Here is a 21,899-nt window from a genome sequence, read left to right as displayed (position 1 = left end):
GAGTGGATGGGGAGGTCACGGAGGGTGGGGTTGTAAGAAGGGGATCACGGGGGTTGATGGGGGTCACGGAGGGGCGGGGCGGGGCGGGTGGGGAGGGGGTCACGGGGGTGTGGGTGGATGGGGGGGGGGTCGCGGGGGGCGGGGCACCTTCTTGAGCGCCGCCTCCACGCGGCTGAGGTCTTCCCGGCGCCCCTCGAGGCCGGCCTCGAGCGCCTTCAGCCGCGCCTCCTTCTTCATCCCCACGGAGGCGAGCGCCGCCGAGTACTGCTTCAGCTCCTGCAGGGCGCACTGCGGCCCGGGGGGGGGGGGCGAGGGGGTGTGGAGGGGTGGGGAGGGATGACGGGGTGAGTATGGGGGCGAGGGTCGGGGGTGAGTGGTGAGGGTGGGATAGGTGAGGGGAGAGGAGTTAGGGGTCAGGTCGGGGCTTGAGGGGTCAAGGGGCGGGGTAAGGGTGACGGGGTCCAGGTTAGGGGTAGGGGTTACCGTTGGGGTACTGTCGGGAGTATGATCAGTGTTGGGGATATTGTTTGGGGTTAGGATTAGGCTGTTTGGAATTGGGTTTAGGTCCGGGTAGGGGTTTGTGTTTGGGTCCGGACTCATGTTGAGGGTTGAGTTGGTGTTGAGGTTCAGTGTCGGGATAGGTTCAGGGGTAGAGTTCGGTATTAGTGTTGTGGGTTCGCGATAGAACCGGGTTTATGTTGCTGCTCGGGCTAGGCTTGGGGCAACATCTCCCTTTCAAGCCTCGGGGAGTGGGGCCGGTCACTGTCAACACCCAGCCACAACCACAACCACCGTGACCCCTACCACAACCACCGTGACCCCTACCACAACGACCGTGACCCCTACCACAACCACCGTGACCCCTACCACAACCACCGTGACCTCTACCACAACCACCGTGACCCCTACCACAACCACCTTGACCCCTACCACAACCACCGTGACCCCTACCACAACCACCGTGACCCCTACCACAACGACCGTGACCCCTACCACAACCACCGTGACCCCTGCCACAACCACCGTGACCCCTACCACAACCACCGTGACCCCTACCACAACCACCGTGACCCCTACCACAACCACCGTGACCCCTACCACAACCACCGTGACCCCTACCACAACCACCGTGACCCCTACCACAATCACCGTGACCCCTACCACAATCACCGTGACCCCTACCACAAACACCGTGACCCCTACCACAACGACCGTGACCCTTACCACAACCACCGTGACCCCTACCACAACGACCGTGACCCCTACCACAACCACCGTGACCCCTACCACAACCACCGTGACCCCTACCACAACCACCGTGACCCCTACCACAACCACCGTGACCCCTACCACAACCACCGTGACCCCTACCACAACCACCGTGACTCCTACCACAACCACCGTGACCCCTACCACAACCACCGTGACCCACACCACAACCACCGTGACCCCCACCACAACGACCGTGACTCCTACCACAACCACCGTGACCCCTACCACAACCACCGTGACCCCTACCACAACCACCGTGACCCCTACCACAACCACCGTGACTCCTACCACAACCACCGTGACCCCTACCACAACCACCGTGACCCACACCACAACCACCGTGACCCCCACCACAACGACCGTGACTCCTACCACAACCACCGTGACCCCTACCACAACCACCGTGACCCACACCACAACCACCGTGACCCACACTACAGCCACGCCGCACCCACCTCCAGAGACGCGACTTGGAGTTGACCCTGACCAGAGACTCTCGAACACAAACAACGCCTCCCTGATTCCCGTGTGGTCAACACAAACAACGCCTCCCTGATTCCCGTGTGGTCAACACAAACAACGACTTCCTGATCCCCATGTGGTCAACACAAACAACGACTTCCTGATCCCCATGTGGTCAACACAAACAACGACTTCCTGATCCCCATGTGCTCAACACAAACAACGCCTCCCTGATCCCCCTCCTGCTCAAGGTGGGGGGAGGGGGGATGAGCCCCTCCCCTCGTTCCTCCACATCGATCCATCCCCTTCTCCCCTCATTGACCGTGGGTCAAGCATGATAGCAACACTCGCCGTTACTCTGGCCGTGGCCATGTACGACCATGAAGCGAGTCACTGCAGAGGTCACGGTCACTACAGAGGTCTCGGTACCTACAGAGGTCACGGTACCTACAGAGGTCTCGGTCACTACAGAGGTCTCGGTCACTACAGAGGTCACGGTCACTACAGAGGTCTCGGTCACTACAGAGGTCACGGTCACTACAGAGGTCTCGGTCACTACAGAGGTCACGGTCACTACAGAGGTCTCGGTCACTACAGGGGTCTCGGTCACTACAGAGGTCACGGTCACTACAGAGGTCTCGGTCACTACAGAGGTCACGGTCACTACAGAGGTCTCGGTCACTACAGGGGTCTCGGTCACTAGAGAGGTCACGGTCACTACAGAGGTCTCGGTCACTACAGAGGTCACGGTACCTATAGAGGTCACGGTCACTACAGAGGTCACGGTCACTACAGAGGTCACGGTCACTACAGAGGTCTCGGTACCTACAGAGGTCTCGGTACCTACAGAGGTCACGGTCACTACAGAGGTCTCGGTCACTACAGAGGTCACGGTCACTACAGAGGTCTCGGTCACTACAGAGGTCACGGTCACTACAGAGGTCTCGGTCACTACAGAGGTCACGGTCACTACAGAGGTCTCGGTCACTACAGGGGTCTCGGTCACTACAGAGGTCACGGTCACTACAGAGGTCTCGGTCACTACAGAGGTCACGGTCACTACAGAGGTCTCGGTCACTACAGGGGTCTCGGTCACTACAGAGGTCACGGTCACTACAGAGGTCTCGGTCACTACAGAGGTCTCGGTCACTACAGAGGTCACGGTCACTACAGAGGTCACGGTCACTACAGAGGTCTCGGTACCTACAGAGGTCTCGGTACCTACAGAGGTCTCGGTACCTACAGAGGTCACGGTCACTACAGAGGTCACGGTCACTACAGAGGTCTCGGTACCTACAGAGGTCTCGGTCACTACAGAGGTCACGGTCACTACAGAGGTCACGGTCACTACAGAGGTCTCGGTACCTACAGAGGTCACGGTCACTACAGAGGTCACGGTCACTACAGAGGTCTCGGTATCTACAGAGGCCTCGGGTTCTCCGCCACGGGATTTCACCCCCCACTGCCCCCCACTGTGGGCGTGAGGGGCAGTGGGGGGTGGGGGCGGGGCGACCTCTACAATTGCCGTCGTGACTGTGCACGGGGGCGCGGGGACAAGGGGCGGCACGGGGTGATGATGGAGACACAACGATGTGGTGCTGATGACGACGGTTGTGATGATGATGCTGCTGCTGCTGATAACGATGGTTGTGATGATGCTGCTGCTGCTGATAAGGATAGTTGTGATGATGATGCTGCTGCTGCTGATAACGATGGTTGTGATGATGCTGCTGCTGCTGCTGCTGATAACGATGGTTGTGGTGATAGTGATGCTGCTGCTGATAAGGATGGTTGTGTAGATGCTGCTGCTGCTGCTGATAAGGATAGTTGTGATGATGATAGTGATGCTGCTGCTGATAACGATGGTTGTGATGATGCTGCTGATGATAAGGATAGTTGTGATGATGATAGTGATGCTGCTGCTGATAACGATGGTTGTGATGATGCTGCTGATGATAAGGATAGTTGTGATGATGATAGTGATGCTGCTGCTGATAACGATGGTTGTGTAGATGCTGCTGCTGCTGATAAGGATAGTTGTGATGATGATAGTGATGCTACTGCTGATAACGATGGTTGTGTAGATGCTGCTGCTGCTGATAAGGATAGTTGTGATGATGATAGTGATGCTGCTGCTGATAAGGATGGTTGTGATGATGCTGCTGCTGATAAGGATAGTTGTGCTGCTGCTGCTGAGTATGATGATGCTGCTGCTGCTGGTGGTGGTTCTCACCTCCTTGTCGGTGAGCTCTGCCAGGAGAGTGTTCACTCTCTCTTTGAGCCCCTTGCTCTCGCGCCTGTGAGCCTCCGCCTCCTCGTGCTTATCGCGATCCTCCTGCTCGCGCTGCTGCTTCATGCGGTCAATGATGCGCTCCTGCAACGCAAACACGACACACACACAATGTACACACACACACAATGTACACACACAATGTACACACACACAATGCACACACACACACAATGTACACACACAATGTACACACACACAATGTACACACACACACAATGTACACACACACACAATGTACACACACAATGTACACACACACAATGTACACACACACAATGTATACACACAATGTACACACACACAATGTACACACACACAATGTACACACACACACACAATGTACACACACAATGTACACACACACAATGTACACACACACACAATGCACACACACAATGTACACACACAATGTACACACAATGTACACACAATGTACACACACAATGTACACACAATGTACACACACACAATGTACACACACAATGTTTACAACACACACAATGTACACACACACAATGTACACACACAATGTACACACAATGTACACACACACACTCAATGTGCACACACACAATTTACACACACACAATGTACACACACACAATGCACACGCACACACAATGTACACACACACACAATTTACACACACACACAATGTACACACAAAATGTACACACACACACAATGCACACACACACAATGTACACACAATGTACACACAATGTACACACACAATGTACACACAATGTACACACACAATGTACACACACAATGTTCACAACACATACAATGTACACAACACGTACACCTAGGCGAGGTCCAGGACCCGTTTAGGTAATGTTAGGTGTGAGTGGGAATGGAACTTGGATCGCCGTGTTCGCTAACCACTGCACCACCACCGCAACAACAACAGTGATAACAATAACAATGATAGCAACAACAACAACAATGAGGGGGGGGGGGGGGATGGTCGCCTTGTCTGAGAGCGCCTCCTCGAGTGTGGCGAGCGCCGTGTCCGCGTTGCTCGAGTCGGCCTGCAGCGACTTGACCCGCTCACGCAGGCTGCTTATCTGCTTCTCCTTGTCACGCAGCTGCTCCTGCAGGTTCTCGATCTGCGGAGCGGGAGACAGAGGGAGACAGAGGGAGACAGCGGGAGACAGGAGGAGACAGAGGGAGACAGAGGGAGACAGGGGGAGACAGAGGGAGACAGAGGGAGACAGGGGGAGACAGAGTGAGACAGAGTGAGACAGAGGGAGACAGAGTGAGACAGGGGGAGACCGGGAGAGACAGAGGGAGACAAGGGGAGACAGAGGGAGACAGAGTGAGACAGAGGGAGACAGAGTGAGACAGGGGGAGACAGGGGGAGACAGGGGGAGACAGAGGGAGACAGAGTGAGACAGGGGGAGACAGAGGGAGACAGAGTGAGACAGAGTGAGACAGGGGGAGACAGGGGGAGACAGGGGGAGACAGAATGAGACAGGGGGAGACAGAGGGAGACAGGGGGAGACAGAGTGAGACAGAGTGAGACAGGGGGAGACAGAGTGAGACAGAGGGAGACAGGGGGAGACAGAGTGAGACAGGGGGAGACAGAGGGAGACAGAGTGAGACAGAGTGAGACAGGGGGAGACAGAGTGAGACAGGGGGAGACAGGGGGAGACAGAGGGAGACAGGGGGAGACAGAGGGAGACAGAGTGAGACAGAGTGAGACAGGGGGAGACAGGGGAGACAGAGTGAGACAGGAGGAGACAGAGGGAGACAGAGGGAGACAGGGGGAGACAGAGTGAGATAGAGGGAGACAGAGGGAGACAGGGGGAGACAGAGGGAGACAGAGGGAGACAGAGGGAGACAGGGGCAGACAGTGAGACAGAGTGAGACAGGGGGAGACAGAGGGAGACAGTGAGACAGAGTGAGACAGGGGGAGACAGAGTGAGACAGGGGGAGACAGTGAGACAGAGTGAGACAGGGGGAGACAGAGTGAGACAGGGGGAGACAGAGTGAGACAGAGTGAGACAGGGGGAGACAGAGGGAGACAGGGGGAGACAGAGTGAGACAGGGGGAGACAGGGGGAGACAGAGGGAGACAGGGGGAGACAGAGGGAGACAGAGGGAGACAGAGTGAGACAGGGGGAGACAGGGGAGACAGAGGGAGACAGAGTGAGACAGAGTGAGACAGGGGGAGACAGGGGGAGACAGAGTGAGACAGGGGGAGACAGAGGGAGACAGGGAGAGACAGAGTGAGACAGAGTGAGACAGAGGGAGACAGAGTGAGACAGGGGGAGACAGAGGGAGACAGAGTGAGACAGGGGGAGACAGAGTGAGACGGGGGAGACAGAGTGAGACAGAGTGAGACAGCGGGAGACGGCAGGAGACATCGCGAAACGGAACAGAAACTAGAAGCTCGCACCACGCACCGCACAAGGAACTCGTTTGAGGCTGAGGCGACTTAGGGGAGGCCCAGGACTGGTTTAGATAATTCGCTACTCGGATCGCTGGATTTTTCGTAGCGCAGCACACTAACCACTGCACTACTGCTCCCCACAACATACAACAACAACAACCGCCATTCGCCACTAAGTGGCGGTGACGTCACCACGACGCTTGTGCCAGGCTATGTGCACCCTGAGGCCACGTGAAGTGTCGAACGCCCGCTGGCAGGAGGTCACGGGGCAGACCCAGGTGCCACGGGTCGACTGACTGAGATGACTGGCTGATGCACCACCTGTGCCCCCTACTGTGCCAACCTGCTGTGCTTTAGCCACCCGGCCCTCCGCTCGCTGTTGTGAGCGTCGCTCCTCCGCCCTCCGTTGTTGTTGGAGGGCGACTGCCTCCAACTGCCCAGTAGCATCCTTCACGAGCCTCCTCCACAGAGGCCGATCTTGACACCGCTGGTACCAGTCATCGGCAAGTCCACTCAGCTCCACGTCCTCCTGTACCACATCACTCCATCTCTTCTCTAGCCCGTGCCGCGCCCGCTTAGCCCCCTCAATCCGGCCAAACAAAAGCTGTTTCGGCATGCGGTAGCTGGGCATGCGGGCCACATGACCCAGCCATCGCAGCCTTGCCCGCCGGAGGAGCTCACCGATGGGACCCTGCCCAGATCTTTCAAGGATTTGTGAGCTCCTCACACAATCCAGTCTGGTTAAACCCAGGATGGATCGTAGGCAGGCCAGCCTAAATGATGTTCCATTAGGGGGGTCCACGTTTCGCAAGCGTAGAGAAGGGAGGGAATGACCGTGGCCGAGAAGACCTGAAGCTTAGTGCGGAGCGACAGACCAGGTAGCTTCCACACAGCGTTACGCAACCGATGAAAAGATATTGCCGCTCGACTGATTCGGAGTGAGACCTCTGCTGTTAAACTCGAGCCAGTCATAAGCACACTGCCCAGGTATGGGAAACTCTCCACTCTCTCCACAACTGCCCCATCACCGATTGGGAGTTGTGGGGGTGGAGTGTCCGATGGTACAAAATACCCAGGCAGGTGCTTAGTTTTGGTGGGGCTGATGGTAAGGCCCCACCTCTTAGTGGCACGCTCCAGTCTCACCAGCAGCGTCTCCAACTCCTCCTCTGACTGAGCAGCTATTACCAAATCATCAGCATACATAACGTGGTTGAGCAATAGGGAGCCATCCCTTGACCGCACCCGGGCATCGATTAGCCTCCCATTATATCTGTACCATATGGAGATTCCCCCGGTACAGCTATTGAAGGCTTCACGAACTACGTGGTCAAAATAGATGTTAAATAATGTGGGAGCCAGAGGACATCCCTGTCGCACCCCAAGGTGTACAGGGAATGGCTCTGACTCCCGGCCACGTAGTTTTACCCGGGCCCGCTCACCATCATGAAGGTCCTTAATGATCGTGAGCAGAGGGTCAGGTACTCCAAAAGCACGAAGAACGACCCAGAGCCCAGGACTACTGATGGTATCATAGGCCTTGACCAGGTCAATAAAGCAGAGATGTAGGTCTTGTTGGAATTCCCTACACCTCTGCTGTAGCAGACGGACAGAAAATATGGCATCTGTGCAGGACCGCCCTTTCCTGAAACCGCATTGGGGCTCCGCAAGCCTCTCCTCAGCGTGCCTGGCAAGGCGATGCTGAATAATCCTTGCCAGGACCTTTCCCGGCACACTGAGGAGTGAGATGCCCCTGTAGTTGTTACAGTCTGTGCGGTCCCCCTTCTTAAAAAGGGGGACCACCAGGGCATCCTTCCAATCCTGCGGAACCCGTCCAGTGGTCCAGACTGTTGTTATGATGTCATATAGGGCAGTCTGTGCACAAACGCCACCCTCCCTCAGCATTTCGCTTGGGAGATCATCTCTGCCCGCTGCCTTTCCTGGTCTCAGACTCCGGATCGCCTTCAATACTTCCTCAGCAGATGGCACCTCAGCCAGCCACTCACAGGGGGTGACTTCATCCAATATTTGAGGCACTGCAGCCTCAGCAGGGTCATCCTCACTTTGTGCCATGATGTTTTCCTGGCTAAGGGATTTTCCCTCCCCCAGGACCTCACAGAAATGCTCAGCAAATCTGCGAACCTGTTCCTGGGGGTCTGAAATTGGATCACCGTTTTTCCCCTAATGATGGTAATAGGTGTGGCGCTGCAGGTTACTTTTTTGATGGAGTTAAATAGAGATTTGTGATCACGGGCCACTGAGGCAGACTCCATCTCCTCAGCAACCAGCGACCACCACCCATCCTTGCAGCGCCTCACGGCTCTCCGAACCTCCGAGCGAAGGCTGCGGTAAGCCTCCTCATTCTCTGACGTGGGATTCTGTAGCCGATGACAGTGGGCCTGTCGCTTTTTCTCAACCATCCTGAACACCTCCTCTGTCAGCCAGGGTGTCTGGGGAGGTCTGGACCGCGTACCCAAAGCAGCCATTGCAGCTGCATGAGTCACAGTCCTAAACCTCGCCCATTTACCCTCGACATCAGGAGGAGTCGGGGACGATGCCAATCCCAGCCGCAAGCGATGATGAAATTCTCGCTTGCAACTTTCATCAGATAACTGAGACTAGGCCACTTTAGGTTGGAATGGGGTCCTGGGTGTACACCCACCACCGGAGTGGAAGAATGGCAGGCACATCTTACAGATGACTAGTCGATGGTCAGAGGGCAGATCAGCTCCACGGTAGGTCCTGGTGTCAAGGACATGGGCTCGAATTCGCTGGTCCGTCACTATGTAGTCCAGCAGATGTTCTTGCTTGGACCCGGCATGCATCCATGATGTTGTGTGAATGCGCCGATGCCGGAACAGCGTGTTGGTAATTACAAGCCCATGGGCTGCACAAAAATCTAGCAGCCTCCTACCGTTGTTATTGAGCTGATCTGGCCCATGCCCTCCAATCACTCCAGACCAAGTGCCAGTATCATGACCAACTCGGGCATTGAAGTCACCCAACATGATGACTCTATCCCGAGGGGCCACTTTAGCCAGCACCTGTGACAGGAGGTCATAGAAGGCATCTGACTCATCGGCTTTGCCTGCATCCCTCCACGGATGTTCATCTTCGGTGGGGGCATAAGTAACCACGACCACCATTCCTCGCCTCCGGTTGATGGGAAGGCGAGCCCAAAGTAGCCTGGGGCTTACAGCTTCCCACACCTCACCGCCACGCTCCCACGCCCCCTTCATTCTTTTGTTCAAAAGAAGACCCACACCCTGTTGTTTGGCAGTCTGCTGCCCCGAGTAGAGGACTGTCCACCCCTCATGGTGGCAGGAGCCAGAGCCGGTCCACCGGACCTCCTGAATGCCGCATAGATCCAGGCGGTACCGGTCCAGCTCCCGACAGAGGAGTGGCAGCCTCTCCTCTGCAGTGAGCGTTCGAACATTCCACGTGGCCACCCGTAGTGGCTTTTCGTTGTTTCTGGAGTAGCCCCGAGGGTAGGTATTCAATCTCCTGGCTCCGCCAATTGGGGTTTGGCCAGGAGACGTCATAGACGCCTGGCCCCCCGGGGCCTCCGGCACAAGCTTATTTGTTACATATTTCCACAACATACACACACGTGTACACACACACACGTGTACACACACACACACACACGTGTACACACACACGTGTACACACACACACGTGTACACACACACACGTGTACACACACAACATACACACACGTGTACACACACAAACACATGTACACACACACACACGTGAACACACACACAAACACGTGTACACACACACGTTTACACACACACACACGTGTACACACACACACACGTGTGCACACACACACACGTGCACACCTTCTTCTGCAGGACGTTGATCTTGCGCTCCTTCACCTCCATCATGTCCTTGAAGTCGCGGATCTCCCCTCCGAGCGACCCCTTCTCCTCCGCCAGCTCCTGCACCTGCTGCACCTTGCGCGCCACCATGCTCTCCTTCTCCTCCAGACGCGCGCGCAACGCCTCCACCTGCCCGGGGGGAGCAGAGGGGGGAGCAGCCGGGGGGAGCAGTGGGGAGCGGAGGAGTAGGAAGGAGCATGGGCGGCAGTGGAGAGCAGCGGATGCTGAGTGAGCGGAGAGGCGTAAGGGAGATTAAGAGGGAGCGGGAGGCGTAGGGGGAGCAGGGGGAGCAGGAGGGGACACAGAGGCTCGCGTAGGAACCCAATGGTGCAGCATCCTTCAACCCCTCCGTGCAGTTGCACCGCCTGCACACCTCGGCCTGCAGGATGGCGGCCCGCTGCTCCTTGGCGGCGAGGGATTCCTTGAGCACCTCGATGTGCTGCTTGTTGTCCGAGTTCTGGTTGGTGAGCGTCTCCAGCTTGGTCTGCAGGCCCAGCTGCTCCGTGTCCTTGCGGGACAGCTCGCCCTTCAGCTGGTCGATCTGGGCCGCGCGCCACACGACGGGACGCACGCGTCGAACGTCACGTCACACACGCGTCACACACACGTCACACACACGTTACACAGACGTCACACACAGACACATCACGCAAGCACACACACACCACACACACGTCACACACACGTCACAAACATCACACACACGTCAGTCACACACAGGTCACATACACATCACACACGGACATATGCAAGCACACACACGCCACACACACGTCACAGACACGTCACACATCACAGACATGCACCACACACACGCCACACACACATCACACACACACCACACACACACCACACACATCACACACACACCACACACACATCACACACACGTCACAAACATCACACATCACACACACGCAACACACACACACACCACACACACATCACACACACACCACACACATCACACACACATCACACACCAGCAGATGCCCCGTTATTCAGTGGCCAGGATGCAGGGAGTCTGAGAAGCAGATCGCTGTACACCTCAATTTGCTCTTCATGAACTTGGAGTTGTGCAGTGTACACCTCAACTTGCTCTTCATGAAGCTGCAGTGAGCAGTGTACACCTCAACTTGCTATTCATGAACTTGGAGTTGTGCAGTGTACACCTCAACTTGCTCTTCATGAACTTGCAGTGAGCAGTGTACACCTCAACTTGCTCTTCATGAACTTGCAGTGAGCAGTGTACACCTCAACTCGCTCTTCATGAACTTGGAGTTGTGCAGTGTACACCTCAACTTGCTCTTCATGAACTTGGAGTGAGCAATGTACACCTCAACTCACTCTTCGTGAACTTGCAGTGAGCAGTGTACACCTCAACTTGCTCTTCATGAACTTGGAGTGAGCAGTGCACGCCTCACCTTGCTCTTCATGAACTTGGAGTGGCTCTTGTACACCTCCATCTGCTTGAGCTCCTCCTGCCGCTCCTCGAGGGAGAGAGCCCCGCTGGAGCGCAGCGTCTGAATCTCATCCTCCAGGTCGCGCAGGGTCCTCTCCAGAGACGCGATCTTTGTGTCCTGCGAGTACAATAAAATACAAAGATCCCCCGTATAGCCTCAACCGACTGTTGGGGCAAGTGCTGTTAGAGAGCACCTGTGAAATCCGGTATGGTGCAAAGCGGTGTGGGCACCGTCTCCCCAGTGATGTTGTTTACACGTCGCACCAGGTACCCATTGGAGGCTGAGTCGACCTAGAGGAGGCCCAGGACCGGTGTGAACACATGTTCCGAGATGCATGCGAAGGTGTGTGTGCAGGTGTGTACAGGTGTGTGTACAGGTGTGTGTGTACAGGTGTGTACAGGTGTGTGTACAGGTGTGTGTGTGTACAGGTGTACACACTCCTTCAAGTAGAAAGGTTCTAGTGGGGAGCGATAGTGTAGCGATTAGCGCGCTGCGCTATGAACCCGGCGACTCGGGTTCGATTCCCGCTCACGGCCAACACCAGTGACGATTATCTGAACCGGTCCCGGGCCTCCCCTAGGTCGACTCAGCCTCAAATTAGTACCTTGTGCGGTGTGTAAACATTGCCACTAGGGAGACAAAGGCGGTCGGGCGTGGTGCTGGCCACCCACCCCCTCGTGTACCGATCCGGCCTTCATAGGTGCTCGCTAACAGCACTTGCCCCTACAGTCTGTTAAGGCTATACGGGGGATTTTTGTAGAGGTGTGTGTAGAGGTGTGTGTAGAGGTGTGTGTAGAGGTGTGTGTAGAGGTGTGTGTAGAGGTGTGTGTAGAGGTGTGTGTACAGGTGTGTGTACAGGTGTGTGTACAGGTGTGTGTAGAGGTGTGTGTACAGGTGTGTGTAGAGGTGTGTGTACAGGTGTGTGTAGAGGTGTGTGTACAGGTGTGTGTAGAGGTGTGTGTACAGGTGTGTGTAGAGGTGTGTGTGAGTGCAGGTGCAAGCCGCGGGCCGCGCCTTCATCTCGATCACGGTCTGCAGGGCCTTGGTCTTGCCCGTGTCGGAGCCGAGGTCAGCGCGCCGGTGGAGCTCCTGGGGGGGCACGCGGTAGAAAGTGACGCGGGGCTGAGCTCCGCTCGTCATCCTCACATCATCACGCTTCGAGGACGGCGATGATGATGACGACGATCATGATCATGACGATTAGACTGAAGGGGAAGGAGGGGACCGCGACCGGAGAGCGACTACACGAGCGATCTTCTCCCCTCTTCACTGCCCTGCCTCTCCCCCCCTCCCCCTCTCGCTGCCCCTCTCCCCTCTTCCATTCACGCCGATCACCTGATCCTGCAAGGGAGACGCTCCCTCGGGGAGAGTTCATTCATAATGGATGCGGCGTGGATGGGGAGTGGGGGGGGCGAGGAGAGGATGAGTGTGCAAGTTCTAAAAGCTTCTCTCTTAAGTTCTAGAACATTAACTCTTTGAGGTCTAGATTGTCACTCCTGAGTTCTAGATTGTCACTCCTGAGTTCTAGATTGTCACTTCTGGATGTTAAAGCCTTCAAGTAGAAAGGTTCTAGAGCGCTCGCATTTAGTTCTCGAACATTCAGTCTTTGAGTTCTAGGCCGTTACTCCAAGCTGCTATAACTTACACTCTCGGTTGGAATTACACACACGCACACGCGCACACACACGCGCAGCAGCAGCAGCAATCATCCTCTCCCCCCTACGGGCAGCAGATTCATGGCCGAGGTCACTCTTGCAAATGAGACTCCCTACTCCGTGCGGGTCCGTGGGAGGGTCATCTTACCATACTTGCCCATGCCGGCTGGTGAATGCGGGGAGCATAGTCGTGGTGGTGGCCATGCTCCACGTGGCTGTCTGTAACCCAGCACTGTGGAGGCAGCAGTGAGGGTTGGTGGATCACACACAGATTTTGTGAAACTCCCTTCCCCGTGGGCGTCGAGGAGGTGCCGTACCCTCGCTCGCCGGGATATGGCAGTGCAGCAAAAAACAAAAACCACGTGGACTCCGTTTGTTGCGTGAGATAGAGTTGTCCCCCCTCGCACGTGCCGGTTTTCTCCGGATGCTCCTGTTTTACTCCCACGAGAAAATACGCATTCATTGGCATCTAGATATATATAGAGGACCGCAGAGCTGGGGAAATTGTTTGGCGCCGGCACCTCACATGCATGGGTGGTGCTGCTGCTGCTGCCTCCCCGCTCCTCGTCTGTGGTTCTTCCTCCTCGCATCCCTGAGTCGCCCCACCCCCCTCTCTCTCTCGACGAGCGAACACTGCGTGGCGCGTCACGAGTTGACATCGTTCATATTATTATAATTCGTATCGTACGGCGAAGGATACTGCTGCACTGCCTTACACTGACCACCACAATACAGCACTACAATGGGTAACACTGCAAGGCCTCTTTGCCGTGAGACGGGCTCACAAACCCACTTTCTGTGCTGCTATTTCCTTGCCACCAGTGGGGGTCGTTGGGGAATTTCACAAATCTCCGCGCGATCGATCAACCCTTGCCACCCGAGTGTCTAGCGTGACGCTTCACATTCGCAGGGCCCTTAAACAAAACTCCTGAAGTCCAGAGGGATCTCCTAGGTCCAACGAGCAATGAGCCATTGGTGTTCAACTCCCGGTGCGCTGCACTGTGGAGGAATTGGTGGAAATTCCACGTTCCATTGATGCGGACGACTCTGTCGCCAGGACACACCGCTGTTGATGAGTCAACCTCCGAACCGGATTTAAATTCTGAACCTTCCGATGCCAACTATGGGGCTGCCTAGAGCAGTGGCTTTTGCCCAAACCAGTGGCGTAGTCACTCAGGGGGTGCCGTAGTCACTCAGGGGGTGTCGTAGTCACTCAGGGGGTGCCGTAGTCACTCAGAGGGTGCCGTAGTCACTCAGGGGGTGCCGTAGTCACTCAGAGGGTGCCGTAGTCACTCAGGGGGTGCCGTAGTCACTTAGAGGGTGCCGTAGTCACTCAGGGGGTGCCGTAGTCGGTCAGGTGGTGCCGTAGTCACTTAGAGGGTGCCGTAGTCACTCAGGGGGTGCCATAGTCACTCAGGTGGTGCCGTAGTCACTCAGGGGGTGCCGTAGTCACTCAGGTGGTGCCGTAGTCACTCAGGGGGTGCCATAGTCACTCAGGTGGTACCGTAGTCACTCAGAGGGTGCCGTAGTCACTCAGGTGGTGCCGTAGTCACTCAGGGGGTGCTGTAGTCACTCAGAGGGTGCCGTAGTCACCCAGGGGGTGCCGTAGTCACTCAGGGGGTGCCGTAGTCACTCAGGGGGTGCCGTAGTCACTTAGAGGGTGCCGTAGTCGGTCGGGGGTGCCGTAGTCACTCAGGGGGTGCCGTAGTCACTCAGGGGGTGCCGTAGTCACTCAGGGGGTGCCGTAGTCACTTAGAGGGTGCCGTAGTCACTCAGGGGGTGCCGTAGTCACTCAGGGGGTGCCGTAGTCGGTCAGGGGGTGCCGTAGTCACTCAGGTGGTGCCGTAGTCACTCAGGTGGTGCCGTAGTCACTCAGGGAGTGCCGTAGTCACTCAGGTGGTGCCGTAGTCACTCAGGGGGTGCCGTAGTCGGTCAGGGGGTGCCGTAGTCACTCAGAGGGGGGCTCCAATTTTAGATTTGTCTCGGACGGTCCGCACCTCGCGGCTGTTACATCTCGCAGCTCCTCTTGCCTCATCACGTGATCGCGTTTTAGTTGTTTTACACTCTTGTTGTTTTACACTGTTGTTGTTTTACACTCTTGTTGTTGTTTTACACTGTTGTTGTTGTTGTTTTACACTGTTGTTGTTGTTTTACACTGTTGTTGTTTTACACTGTTGTTGTTGTTGTTTTACACTGTTGTTGTTTTACACTGTTGTTGTTTTACACTGTTGTTGTTGTTGTTGTTTTACACTGTTGTTGTTTTACACTCTTGTTGTTTTACAATGTTGTAGTTTTACACTGTTGTTGTTTTAAACTGTTGTTGTTGTTGTTGTTTTACAAGGTTGTTGTTGTTGTTTTACACTGTTGTTGTTGTTGTTGTTTTACACTGTTGTTGTTTTACACTGTTGTTTTACACTGTTGTTTTTGTTGTTGTTTTACAATGTTGTTGTTGTTTTACACTGTTGTTGTTTTACAATGTTGTAGTTTTACACTGTTGTTGTTTTACACTGTTGTTGTTGTTTTACACTGTTGTTGTTTTACACTGTTGTTGTTTTACAATGTTGTTGTTTTACAATGTTGTTGTTTTACACTGTTGTTGTTTTACACTGTTGTTGTTGTTTTACAATGTTGTTGTTTTACAATGTTGTTGTTTTACACTGTTGTTGTTTTACACTGTTGTTGTTGTTTTACACTGTTGTTGTTTTACACTGTTGTTGTTTTACACTGTTGTTGTTTTACACTGTTGTTGTTGTTGTTGTTGTTTTACACTGTTGTTGTTTTACACTGTTGTTGTTTTACAATGTTGTTGTTGTTTTACACTGTTGTTGTTTTACACTGTTGTTGTTGTTTTACAATGTTGTTGTTTTACAATGTTGTTGTTGTTTTACAATGTTGTTGTTTTACACTGTTGTTGTTTTAAACTGTTGTTGTTGTTTTACACTTGTTGTTTTACACTCTTGTTGTTGTTTTACAATGTTGTTGTTTTACACTCTTGTTGTTGTTTTACACTGTTGTTGTATTACAATGTTGTTGTTTTACACTCTTGTTGTTGTTTTACACTCTTGTTGTTTTACACTGTTGTTGTTGTTTTACACTCTTGTTGTTTTACACTGTTGTTGTTTTACACTCTTGTTGTTTTACACTGTTGTTGTTTTACACTCTTGTTGTTTTACACTGTTGTTGTTGTTTTACACTGTTGTTGTTTTACACTGTTGTTGTTTTACAATGTTGTTGTTGTTGTTTTACACTGTTGTTGTTTTACACTCTTGTTGTTTTACACTCTTGTTGTTGTTTTACACTCTTGTTGTTTTACACTGTTGTTGTTTTACACTGTTGTTGTTGTTGTTTTACACTGTTGTTGTTTTACACTGTTGTTGTTTTACAATGTTGTTGTTATTGTTTTACACTGTTGTTGTTTTACACTGTTGTTGTTGTTGTTTTACAATGTTGTTGTTGTTTTACAATGTTGTTGTTGTTTTACAATGTTTTAGTTTTACACTGTTGTTGTTTTAAACTGTTGTTGTTGTTTTACACTCTTGTTGTTTTACACTCTTGTTGAGAACATATCTCATGGTTAGTTTAACACGTAGGCTGTCGCGACCAATGTAATCCATAATAGAGCTTGTTTGGGTTAGATTGAGTAAATATAAATGTGCCGTTAAATCCGCCACCACCCGACACAGACATTTAGTAAAGGTTTGTCACGTAAACAGAACGTGCCAATTCGTTACTAGTACAGCACACCGGTGTGTTGGAGAGTAAACCCACAACATTTACATTTTAAGTACGACGTTTCGCCAGTAATTATAACTTCATCAGACGACAGCCAAATACGTGACAAACCTTAATAATTGGCTGTGTCGGGTGGTGGCAAGTTTAACGACGCATTTATATCTACACGATCTAACTAAAGAAAACGATATTATGGATATCTCATGGTGGTTGTCAAGGGGGGTGATCTCGTAGCTTTGGCCATGGGGGGCTACTGGCACAGCCCCACGTCGAGCAGCCGCTAATGCCGAGCCGGTGACTCGCTGTTCGAGTTCACCTTCCCGCGTCTCCGCGCTGCCCGGTGGTCGAGACTAATCACGGAACGGCAGCGAGGAGGAGGGGAACGCGCCCGAGGCAGAGAGAGAGCGAGCGGGGACACCGTCGAGTGGACGGACACGAGGATTGGCTGCAAGCCCCCTTGATTGGCTGGAAGCCCCCTTGATCGGCTGGAAGCCCCCTTGATTGGCTGACTCACAGGACTGGCTCGAGCAGGGGTCGGAAACCGAAATAACAAGGAGGGAATTTTTTTTCTCCGAATTTGGTACAAAAAAAACTCAGAGCCGCAATGCACCGCGTGGTGAATACGCGACAGGATGCGGTCCTCATTAAAGAACGGTCACGAAGCGGCTCCTTAAAGAGCCGCACGAGGCTCTTTAAGGAGCCGCAGGTTGCCGACCCCTGGGATAGAGGATTGGCTGGAAGCCCCCTTGATTTGCCGACCAACAGCACTGGCTGGAGGATTACGGCACTGGCGAGCGGCCTGCTTGTGCAATGGCTGCATGGCTGGAGGGGGAGACCTGTGGCCGGGTGGGAGGGAGTGAGGGAGGGGAGACCTGTGGCCGGGTGGGAGGGAGGGAGGGGAGACCTGTGGCCGGGTGGGAGGGAGGGAGAGGAGACCTGTGGCCGGGTGGGAGGGAGGGAGGGAGAGGAGACCTGTGGCCGGGTGGGAGGGAGGGAGGGAGAGGAGACCTGTGGCCGGGTGGGAGGGTGGGAGGGAGGGAGACCTGTGGCCGGGTGGGAGGGAGGGAGAGGAGACCTGTGGCCGGGTGGGAGGGAGGGAGGGAGAGGAGACCTGTGGCCGGGTGGGAGGGAGGGAGGTAGGGCTTGCTTGTAATGGCGCAGTAAATGGCATTAAGCTGAAGAGACGGCCTAGGTCTGGCTTTAATTAATCAGCTCGGGCGCAGTTAAACTCTGAGCGGCTTCTAACGCAACGTGACGGCCAGATGGAGGCCGCGGGGCGGGAGGGGAGGGGCCAGTGGGCGAGGGGGTGGGGGCAATCTGTAGGGGGGGAGGTGGTGAAGGTAGGGGCCGAGCGCAGGCAGTGGTGGACGATTTGTGTGCGTGTGTAGAGCGGTCCTGGGCCTCCCCTAGGTCGATTCGGCCTCAAATGAGTACCTGGTGGGGTGTGTAAACATCGCCACCAGGGAGACAAAGGCGGCCGGGCGTGGTGCTGGCCACCCACCCCCTCGTGCGCCGTTCCAGGCTTCATAGGTGCTCTCTAACAGCACTTGCCCCAGCAGTATGTAAGAGGCTATACGTGGGATCTTTGTTGCTGTGTATGTGTGCAACATGAGAGAGGTATAATGTGTGATTAGGTGAGTATGTGATCGTGTGTGTAGCTGTGTGTCAAATTCTGCGTGTGTGTGAGTGTGTTTGGGACTATGTAAAGTATCCGTGAGAAAGAGTATGGACATGTGTGCGTAATGAGTGAGAGCGTGCGAGTGTGTGTGTATGTGTAAAGGTGCGTGTGTCAATGCTGTGCTTGGGAATGGGTGTGTGATTGTGTATGTGCAAGAGTGCGGAGCGGTGGCGCAGTGGTTAGCGTGCCGTGCTGCGAACTTGGCGTCCCGAGTTCGATTCACGCTCACGGTCAACACCAGTGATGATCATCTGAACCGGTCCTGGACCTCCCCTAGGTCGACTCAGCCTCAAATAAGTAGCTGGTGCGTTGTTTAAACATCGTCATGAGGGAGACAAAGACGGCCGGGCGTGACGCAGGCCACCCACCCCCTCGTGTACCGTCCTGACCTTCATAGGTGCTCGCTAACAGCACTTGCTCCAACAGCCTGTAAAGTCGATCGAGAGGATCTTTGTGTGTGCGTTTATGTACGAGTGTGTGATTGTGTGTTTATGTACGAGTGTGTGTTTATGTACGAGTGAGTGTGTGTGTGTTTATGTCGAGTGAGTGTGTGTGTTTATGAGTGTGTGTGTGTTTATGTGTGAGTGTCGGTGTGTTGTTTATGAGTGTGTGTTTATGTACGAGTGAGTGTGCGTGTTTATGTCGAGTGAGTGTGTGTTTATGTACGAGTGTGTGTGTGTTTATGTACGAGTGTGTCTGTGTTTATGTACGAGTGTGTGTGTGTTTATGTACGAGTGAGTGTGTGTGTTTATGTCGAGCGAGTGTGTGTGTTTATGAGTGTGTGTGTTTATGTACGAGTGTGTGTGTGTGTTTATGTACGAGTGTGTGTGTGTTGTTTATGAGTGTGTGTTTATGTACGAGTGGGTGTGCGTGTGTGTTTATGTACGAGTGAGTGTGTGTTTATGTCGAGTGAGTGTGTGTTTATGTACGAGTGTGTGTGTGTGTTTATGTACGAGTGTGTGTGTGTTTATGTACGACTATGTGTTTACGTACGAGTGAGTGTGTGTTTATGTACGAGTGTGTTTTTATGTAGGAGTGTGTGTGTGTGTTTATGTACGAGTGAGTGAGTGTGTGTTTATGTACGAGTGTGTGTGTATGTGTGTTTATGTACGAATGTGTGTGTCTTTATGTAGCAGTGTGTGTTTATGTACGAGTGTGTGTTTATGTACGAGTGTGTGTTTATGTAGGAATGAGTGTGTGTGTGTGTTTATGTAGGAGTGTGTGTGTGTGTTTATGTACGAGTGTGTGTGTTTATGTACGAGTGTGTGTGTGTTTATGTACGACTGTGTGTTTATGTACGAGTGTGTGTTTATGTACGAGTGTGTGTGTGTGTTTATGTAGGGGTGAGTGTGTGTGTGTTTATGTACGAGTGTGTTTATGTAGGAGTGAGTGTGTCTGTGTTTATGTACGAGTGTGTGTTTATGTAGGAGTGTGTGTGTTTATGTACGAGTGAGTGTGTGTGTGTTTATGTACGAGTGTGTGTGTGTGTTTATGTAGGAGTGTGAGTGTGTGTTTATGTAGGAGTGAGTGTGTTTATGTAGGAGTGAGTGAGTGTGTGTTTATGTACGAGTGTGTGTTTGTGTACGAGTGTGTTTGTTTATGTACGAGTGTGTGTTTATGTACGAGTGTGTGTGTGTTTATGTACGAGTGTGTGTGTTTAAGTACGAGTGTGTGTGTGTTTATGTACGAGTGTGTGTTTATGTACGAGTGTGTGTGTGTTTATGTACGAGTGTGTGTGTTTATGTACGAGTGTGTGTGTGTGTTTATATACGAGTGTGTGTGTTTAAGTACGAGTGTGTGTGTTTATGTACGAGTGTGTGTTTATGTACGAGTGTGTGTGTGTGTTTATGTACGAGTGTGTGTGTGCGAGTGCTGATCTGGCCCATGGCCTTACAACCATCCCACGGAATCGCCAGTGTCATGACCCGCTCTGGCATTAAAATAACCTAATGAGATGACCCTGTCCCGAGGGGCCACTTTAGCCAACACTTGCAACAGGAGATCATAGAAGGCATCTGCCTCCTCATCCTTGCCTGCGTCCCTCTACGGACACTCATCTTCTGTGGGGTTCATAGTCCAGCACCACCACAATTCCTCACCTCATGTTGATGGGGAGGTGAGCCCACAGCCCTCTGGGACTCACGGCTTCCCACACCTCACTGCCACGCACCCAAGCTTCCTTCATTCTCTTATTCAGATTGACCACCCCCTGTTGTTTGATGCTATCCTGTCCCGAATGGGGCCTGTCCAATCCCTCGTGGTGACTGGAAGTGAAATCCCCGAGGTCCAGGCGGCAATAGTCCACCGCCTGCCAATGGAATGGCAGCCTCTCTTCCCCATGTGGCCAGCCGCAATGCTTGCCGCTTGCTTGTGGAGGCTCCCTGAGTGGGGATTCTGGTCCACTGGATCTGCCAAGGAGTGTTTGGCCACGAGTCACCACGAACACCTGCACAGACCCCATATCCTCTGTCCATCAGCAAAGGTGCAGGGAATTTCAGCAAGACCTACATTGACCTAGCCAAGGCTTATGATACTATCGATTGGCCAGGGCTTTGGGTTATTCTTCGTGATATTGGAGTCCCTGACACTCTGCTCACAATCATTAAGGGCCGGCAGGCCCGGGTAAAGCTGCGTGGCTATGAGTCAGAGCCATTTCCTATTCACTTTCGGGTGCGACAGGGATGTCCTCGGACGCCATACACTTTCACATATTTTAGACCACATAGTGCAGATACAATGAGAGGCTGATCGATGTCCAGGTACGGTCAAGGGATGGGCTCCTTATTGTTCAACCAGGTTAAAAATGCCAATGTCCTGGTAATGAATTGCTGCTCACTCTGAGAAGGAGTTGGGAACTCTGCTGCAAGACCTGGAGTTCGAGCCACTAAGACTAAACACCTGCCTGGGTACTCTGTGTCCTCGACCTCTCCACCCCCTCAACTCCCCGTGAGTATGAGGCATTGCAGAAAGGTGGGAGTTCTCATACTTGGGCGGTGTGCTCATGACCGGCTCCAGTTTGGCAGTAGAAGTCTCATTTTGAATCGGACGGGCAGCATTATC

At 53.3% G+C, this 21,899-nt stretch overlaps 1 protein-coding gene across 5 annotated transcripts in view; it reads right to left on the bottom strand.

The window, feature by feature from the left end:
• LOC116942482 (ELKS/Rab6-interacting/CAST family member 1-like) overlaps positions 1-21,899 on the bottom strand; it is a 100,776-nt gene that overhangs the window by 67,768 nt on the left and 11,109 nt on the right. For 3 of the 5 annotated variants that reach the window (XR_004402790.2, XR_004402791.2, XM_032954472.2), the window contains exons 5-12: positions 13,578-13,661; positions 12,789-12,863; positions 11,736-11,891; positions 10,685-10,852; positions 10,273-10,440; positions 5,002-5,139; positions 3,968-4,108; positions 148-288 (exon numbers count right to left, since the gene is read on the bottom strand). Coding sequence is in view for 1 of the 5 variants with exons in the window: in XM_032954472.2 (XP_032810363.2) it covers positions 148-288; positions 3,968-4,108; positions 5,002-5,139; positions 10,273-10,440; positions 10,685-10,852; positions 11,736-11,891; positions 12,789-12,863; positions 13,578-13,661 (1,071 nt within the window). In the remaining 4 variants the exon portion in view is untranslated. The remainder of the gene's footprint in view (positions 1-147; positions 289-3,967; positions 4,109-5,001; positions 5,140-10,272; positions 10,441-10,684; positions 10,853-11,735; positions 11,892-12,788; positions 12,864-13,577; positions 13,662-21,899) is intronic. The other 2 variants (XR_004402792.2, XR_004402793.2) reach the window with 1 other exon arrangement.

This window comes from Petromyzon marinus, chromosome 14, assembly GCF_048934315.1.
Source record: "Petromyzon marinus isolate PM22_M1 ecotype Great Lakes invasive population chromosome 14, UKy_Petmar_22M1.pri1.0, whole genome shotgun sequence".
In the NCBI taxonomy this organism is placed as follows: Eukaryota; Metazoa; Chordata; class Hyperoartia; order Petromyzontiformes; family Petromyzontidae; genus Petromyzon; species Petromyzon marinus.
This window is presented reverse-complemented; position numbering and strand designations above follow the sequence as displayed.